This window comes from Oncorhynchus keta, chromosome 6, assembly GCF_023373465.1.
Source record: "Oncorhynchus keta strain PuntledgeMale-10-30-2019 chromosome 6, Oket_V2, whole genome shotgun sequence".
Classification (NCBI taxonomy): domain Eukaryota; kingdom Metazoa; phylum Chordata; class Actinopteri; order Salmoniformes; family Salmonidae; genus Oncorhynchus; species Oncorhynchus keta.
Window position 1 is genome coordinate 17,466,988 of NC_068426.1, and position 7,315 is coordinate 17,474,302.

The following is a 7,315-nucleotide window of genomic DNA, read 5'->3' on the forward strand; positions in this document are numbered from 1 at the left end:
TGCTCCCTCCATCTGATGTAACAATTTTCCAATTGCGGTGGAGCATGAAACATCAATAAATCCTTTGCACCCATCCACTAGCCTAAAGCGATTTTTCAAATCTCATGTGAAAACTGCTTCATAGACAAAACACGTGCTCTTTTTCTATTTTTATCACGCCCGATAAAATTAAACATTGGTCAGCTACTCTATTCAAATGACATGGTATGGGCAATGTTCATTTAAAAAAAAAAGAATACCTATTTGTGCAACAAGCTTAGTTTACTCAATAACAATATTCAAGACTTTATTATTGTTATGTTCATGTCAAGGAAGTTTAGAGTGAAACCAAAATGTTGTCTATGCATTTTCTCAAATAAAGTTGCCCTTAAGTTATGTATACAATTCAACTGTTTGGATTCCAGTGTTTAGGAGATTGACTGGTTATTAATGATCACATTCAATTACCATATCACTAGACCCTGACAGTTGGTAGGTACAGAGGGACACAAGTGCTTTCGGGATGTTTGACACCAGTTATATAGACATTCATTTTAATTAATTTCTAGCTCTGAGGTTATAGCAATACAATCCTATTGTCTGTAGTTGTCCATCGCCCGCAGCCCCTTTCCCCCGAATCGATTGCCAATTGTGTGATACAACACAGCCCTCCACTCACAATCAATGGCAGTACTGCATTGAGACCCTCCAGCAAAGAGAAGGGAAGGACAAAGCAGTGCGAGGCTAATGTGAGACCCAACCCAAATATAGGTTAGATTACTCAGAAATCAACGGACTCCTTGAATTCTAAGGACAATCCTTTTTCAGAGACCTAGAACATTGATACTTAATATAAACAAATTGACATTCAGGATCACTGGCCTGGGAAAATAATCCTTCAAAAAGTATGTTTCAAGAAACATGAATTACCTTAATACCAAACCCATACAAAAGGACACATCTACAACACAGTGTGTTTCGTACAACCATTACTAGACAGAATATAGCTCAAACTATTTATTATATTCATGAAACAGAAATGTACAAAAAAGCAACCACTAGTCCTTACAACAACAAAAATTCAATATACTGGAGTCAGTCATGGAGAAGACAGCCAATAAGAAGTGTTAAATCGGATAATAAATTTGATCAGATAGTCTTAAATCACTCAAATCTAAACCATCATACAGTTGAAGTCAGAAGTTTACACACACTTAGGTTGGTGTCATTAAAACTCATTTTTCAACCACTCCACAAATTTCTTGTAAACAATTTTTTATTTTAATCCGTTACTTTACCAGGTAAGTTGACTGAGAACATATTCTCATTTGCAGCAACGACCTGGGGAATGGTTACAGGGGAGAGGAGGATGAATGAGCCAATTGTAAACTGGGGATTATTAGGTGACCATCAAATCAAATCATGATGGTTTGAAGGCCAGATTGGGAATTTAGCCAGGACACAGGGGTTAACACCCATACTCTCACGATAAGTGCCATGGGATCTTTAATGACCTCAGAGTCAGGATACCCGTTTAACATCCCATCCAAAAGACGGCACCCTACACAGGGCAGTGTCAATCACTGCCCTGGGTTATTGGAATATTTTTTTTTAGACCAGAGGAAAGAGTGCCTCCTACTAGCCATCCAACACCAATTCCAGCAGCATCTGGTCTCCCATCCAGGGACCGAGCAGGACCAACCCTGCTTAGCTTCAGAAGCAAGCCAGCAGTGGTATGCAGGGTGGTATGCTGCTGGCCAAACTATAGTTTTGGCATGTCAGTTAGGACATCTACTTTGTGCATGACACAAGTAATTTTCCCAACAATTGTTTACAGATTATTTCACTGTATCACAATTCAAGTGGGTCTTAAATTTACACACTACATTAAATGTGCCTTTAAACAGCTTGGAAACTTCCAGAAAACGTCATGGCTTTAGAAGCTTCTGATAGGCTAATTGACATAATTTGAGTCAATTGGAGGTGTACCTGTGGATGTATTTCAAGGCCTACCTTCAAACTCAATGCGTCTTTGCTTGACATCATGGGAAAATCAAAAGGAATTAGTCAAAAACTCAAAAAAAATTGTAGACCTCCACAAGTCTGGTTCACCCTTGGCAGCAATTTCCAAACGCCTGAAGGTACCACGTTCATCTCTACAAACACCATGGGACCACGCAGCCGTCATACCGCTCAGGAAGGAGACACGTTCTGTCTCCTAGAGATGAAAGTACTTTTGTGCGAAAAGTGCAAATCAATCCCAGAACAGCAGCAAAGGACCTTGTGAAGATGCTGGAGGAATCAGGCACAAAAGTATCTATATCCACAGTAAAACAAGTCCTATATTGACATAACCTGAAAGGTCGCTCAGCAAGGAAGCCACTGCTCCAAAACCACCATAGAAAATCCAGACTACGGTTTGCAACTGCACATGGGGAAAAAGATCGTACTTCTTGGAGAAATGTCCTCTGGTCTGATGAGACAAAAATAGAACTGTTTGGCCATAATTACCATTGTTATGTTTGGAGGAAAAAAGGGAGAGGGTTGCAAGCTGAAGAACACCATCCCAAAAGTGAAGCACGGGGGTGGCAGCATCATGTTATGGGGTTGCTTTGCTGCAGGAGGGACTGGTGCACTTCACAAAATAGATGGCATTATGAGGGAGGAAAATTATGTGGATATATTGAAGAAACATCTCAAGACATCAGTCAGGAAGTTAAAGCTTGGTCACAAATGGGTCTTCCAAATGGACAATGACCCCAAGCATACTTCCAAAGTTGTGGAAAAATGGCTTAAGGACAACAAAGTAATGGTATTGGAGTAGCCATCACAAAGCCCTGACCTCAATCAAATAAAACATTTGTGGGCAGAACTGAAAAGGCGTGTGCGAGCAAGGAGGCCTACAAACCTGATGTCACCAGCTCTGTCAGGAGGAATGAGCCAAAATTCTAAAAGCTTAAATAAATCAATCATTTTCTCTACTGTTATTCTGACATTTTACATTCTTAAAATAAAGTGGTGATCCTAACTGCCCCAAGACAGGGATTTTTTTTAAACTAGGATTAAAAGGTCAGGAATTGTGAAAAACAGAGTTTAAATGTATTTGGCTAAGGTGTATGTAAACTTCAACTGTATATGAGAGGAATAAATAATTACATTTAAACTAATATGTTATATGTAAAAACAGTGATGGCTTCCACAATGAGAATGTGAGAGCACCCTCTAGAGAACAAATGTGATAAGGGAATGCATGACATGCAGGCGTCAATCAAATCCAAAAACACAAGTTCTGAAATCATAGTAGGACATGACAATCTGCCATGATGAAGATTCTTAGTTTGGACATGTTCTGTCCCAAATTCTAACACTTAGGAAAAGAACAAAGTAAAAAGCAAACAGCTGTAATCTCAACATCACAGAAAATTATTTGTAAATAAATCTTACAAGTTAACACACCTGATGTCTGTAATCCAATTTACAACGATTTAAAATATAACAGGGTGCTCTTCAACACAAGATAATGTCCCTGTGACCTAATGAAGTTGTCATCTCAAAAAGAAAAATCAACCTATCAAAGTGATAGGAACATCAGTGAAGATAGAAACTGGTTAAGATTACACAACTCGTATTAAGTCACTTATTAAACCAATCTCACATTTAGAACATTGAAAAAGCCTACATCTGTATTGTAAATTAATCCTGTTTGTTGTTCCCATAGGTGCCATATTTATGCAAATATCAACTACTTTCACACCTTATCACCTTTGAAATGCAATTATAGAGGTGTAAAAAGTTTACTTTCTCCAATCTTGGCAAAAAGGATTTCTAGTTACATGTAAAGTCTTTGAGGATGACCTATGAGTTTATTCCACCACCAAATCAAATCCTTCCGCTTCTTCAAACTCTGCATTCATCTTTGCAGCAAGGTCGTCCAACTCTGCCAGCTGGGTAGGAAGGAAATGGAAAAGTAGATCAACACAAAGGTACATATGCTATAGGGTCTTACACATCTCCATCTTGAAAATAGTTTAAGCAAGCAATAAATGTTACTTTTCATTTCTTGAAGGTGTTTGGCCCTCTTTGGGGGTATCATCGGAAGGTGCCTTAGTGTCTCCTCCCATCTCAGCCTCCAGTATTTATGCTGCAATAGTTTATACGTGTCGGGGGGCTAGGGTCAGTCTGTTACATCTGGATTATTTATTCGGTTTTATCCGGTGTCCTGTGTGAATTTAAGTATGCTCTCTCTAAATCTCCCGGAGGACCTGAGGTCTAGGACCATGCCCGATGTCTCCTTGCTGTTCCCAGTCCACTTGGTCATGCTGCTGCTCCAATTTAAACTGTTCCGTCTGTGGCTATGGAACGCTGACCTGTTCACTGGACGTGCTACCTGTCCCAGACCTGCTGTTTTCAACTCTCTAGAGACAGCAGGAGCAGTAGAGACACTGAATGATCAGCTATGAAAAGCCAACTGACATTTACTCCTCTACAATCACTGTGATTATTATTATTTGATCCTGCTGGTCATCTATGAACATCTTCTACACCTGCATTGCTTGCCGTTTGGGGTTTCAGGCTGGGTTTCTGTACAGCACTTTGTGACATCAGCTGATGTAAGAAGGGCTTCATGAATAAATTAGATTGAATATACACTGTAGTCTACTATGGTTAAGTTGTTTATTAATGTTGTCAACAGTGACCGCAGTAGTATCATATGCCCTCTTCTCACAGAATCACATTATTGGAAACCAAGACTGTTCTCAGGCAGGCGTGGTTATAGCTAGATGCTAGATATGTTTAAGTTGGACAATTTTAGCTAACCCTATTTCTAATTGTACTAACCTGCTGCATAAGTTCTCCTAACCTCCTACGTAGTCACTTCTGCTAGTCAAATCCGTCAGACCTGCCCTGAGAGCAGTGGGTATCCACTAATGCGATACAGTTATGGTCTCACTTACTTTTATTTGAGGAACCTTCTTCCTCCTCCTCTTCTCCTTTACCACAGCAACTCCAGGAATGTTGACATCTGGTTCAGGAGCAGCTGCAGCACTGTCGTCCCCTTCTATCAGGGTGAAGGAGCTGACCCCACAGAATGACTTGGAGGCCTCAGAGCCCACCCTGGACTGCTCCACCTTGCGGAGAACCTGGGGTGTTTGAAGCTTCTCAAACCCAAACAGGGTCTCCCGACGCAGAGATGGGGAGGACACGTCCTGGCCTTGGGGATGCTCAAACGAACGGTCCCCTAGGCTTAGGCGGCTGTAGGACCGACGAACCTTCTGTGACCATGCTGAGTCCTCAGGGTTCCCTGCAGCCTGGGGATAGGGGGCCAAGATCGGGGAGAGCATGGTGGCTTTTGGTGGAGGAACCTGGGCAGTTCCTGGGATAGAAATTTTGGCCTTCTTCAGACTGCCTTCAGACAATCTTTGTTCATTTTCTTTGTTGTCCTCAGAGGGTACCTGAAACAAAAGCAATTGTGCACATATGACTGGGCTGATATGAAATAGCAGGACCAAACATATTAAAACTATGCAGCTTATTCTGTAAATGAATTTGCTGTGTTCTTTCAACTCACATTGAATTGTGTTTTCCTGGGTGCAATTTTCCTCACAGTGATGCTGCGTTTCACAGTGTCTGTAGGAGCCTGTGGATTACAGTAACATTATATATACTTAGACAAAGCACTGACAAGACTGAAGATGCTTGTAGGATGCAGTTTGACTACATCAAAAGGTAAATTGAAATGTTACTGGTTGTGCTGACAAAAGGTACTACTTACTGAGTTGGGGACATTTTGATTTGGAGAGGTCAACCGCGCTGACCTCCTTCGTGGCTGGCTGGTAGAATCTGGTTTGATAAGACAAATAATGGTCCAACCATCAACAATATTGGCTCATTGGCTTCCCTTTATACAGCTAACAATGATGTGAGATATTTAGTTAGCAACATGACTTGACTGGTCCCTTGACTGATGAAGTCAATTGACAGGTTTTTTTTTTGTCTAAAAACTTGGAGTAATGTCGAGATGTTGTGAAGATCCAGCTGTATGCCTCAATATGAAGACGACCATCTGTTTCCATAATTGTACTGTCCACCTTCGCCATTGATTTGAGATTGATGCATATAGCTAGCTGTCTAACGGAGTCTGCACAATAGGCACCATTTGACAATTTGACTGATTTAGAATAATCTCGCCATTGGAGTGAACCACACATCTGCTAATTACAGACAAGCACTACTATAAACAGAAGCACTTCTCTAAATTAAAAAATAAAGAACAAAATATTAAACATACTGACCAGCCAAACAGGATTGATGTGTCTCGTTGCTCATTCTTGCCGTCTGTCCAATTTATTTACTAACGTTAATAATACATGAATTCGGTGGGTGATTAGCTAGCAAGAATACACATGAACGTAATCTGGCTAGTAGCTATCGACAACAAGCTAGCTAACTTGAGAAATTAGTAAAAACAAATTATTTATTAATTAGCAAATACATATATCACACAAGCTAACTAGGCAACAAATAACTAATGCAAAAGAACGACTGAATAACTTGAGAGCAGTTAATTTTGATTTAACTCTTCAGTCTTCAAAATTTTCAAAATTCCCCGCCTGGAAGTACCGGAAGTGACATTGGAGTGCAGTTCCTGTCCGTTATTTTATCTTTCTTTTTTTATTTGATTTAACCTTTATTTAACTAGGCAAGTCAGTTAAGAACAAATTGTCATTTACAATGACGGCCCACCAAAAGGCCTCCTGCAGGGGGGACTAAAAATATAAACTTAAATAAAATATATAGGATAAAGAGAGACAACAAATAAAATCAAAGTGTATGTGCGCTGAATACAACAGGTGTAGTACAGTGAAATGCTTTCTTACAGGCTCTAACCAATAGTGCAAAAAAGGTGAAAAACACATAATAGCACAATTGGTTGGGTGCCCGTAAAACAGCTGCCATTTCTTCTGGCACCATCTTAGATCCTCCAAACACAACACTACCTAAAGAGATACTTAAAACAACAACATAGCATGGCAGCAACACATGACAACACAGCATGGTACTGTAGCAACACAACATGACAACAACATGGTAGCAACACAACATGGCAGCAGCACAAACATGGTACACACATTATTGGGCACAGACAACAATACATAATGCAAAGCAGACACAACTGTCAGTAAGACTGTCCATAACTGAGTCTTGAATGAAGAGATTGAGATAAAACTGTCCAGTTTGAGTGTTTGTTGCAGCTCGTTCCAGTCGCAAGCTGCAGTGAACTGAAAAGAGGAGGGACCCAGGGATGTGTGTGCTTTGGGGACCTTTAACACACTAG

General features: G+C 40.3%; 1 protein-coding gene across 1 annotated transcript; it reads right to left on the reverse strand.

Moving 5' to 3' along the window:
* Window positions 1-983: 983 nt before the first annotated feature.
* Window positions 984-6,615, reverse strand: LOC118385093 (sororin-B-like). Its single transcript, XM_035771945.2, has 5 exons — window positions 6,273-6,615; window positions 5,753-5,820; window positions 5,549-5,617; window positions 4,935-5,432; window positions 984-3,923 (listed from the first exon to the last, which is right to left on the reverse strand). Exons 1-5 carry the CDS (start codon window positions 6,304-6,306, stop codon window positions 3,843-3,845), a joined length of 750 nt encoding a protein of 249 aa, XP_035627838.1. The 5' UTR covers window positions 6,307-6,615; the 3' UTR covers window positions 984-3,842.
* Between the last annotated feature and the right edge of the window lie 700 nt (window positions 6,616-7,315).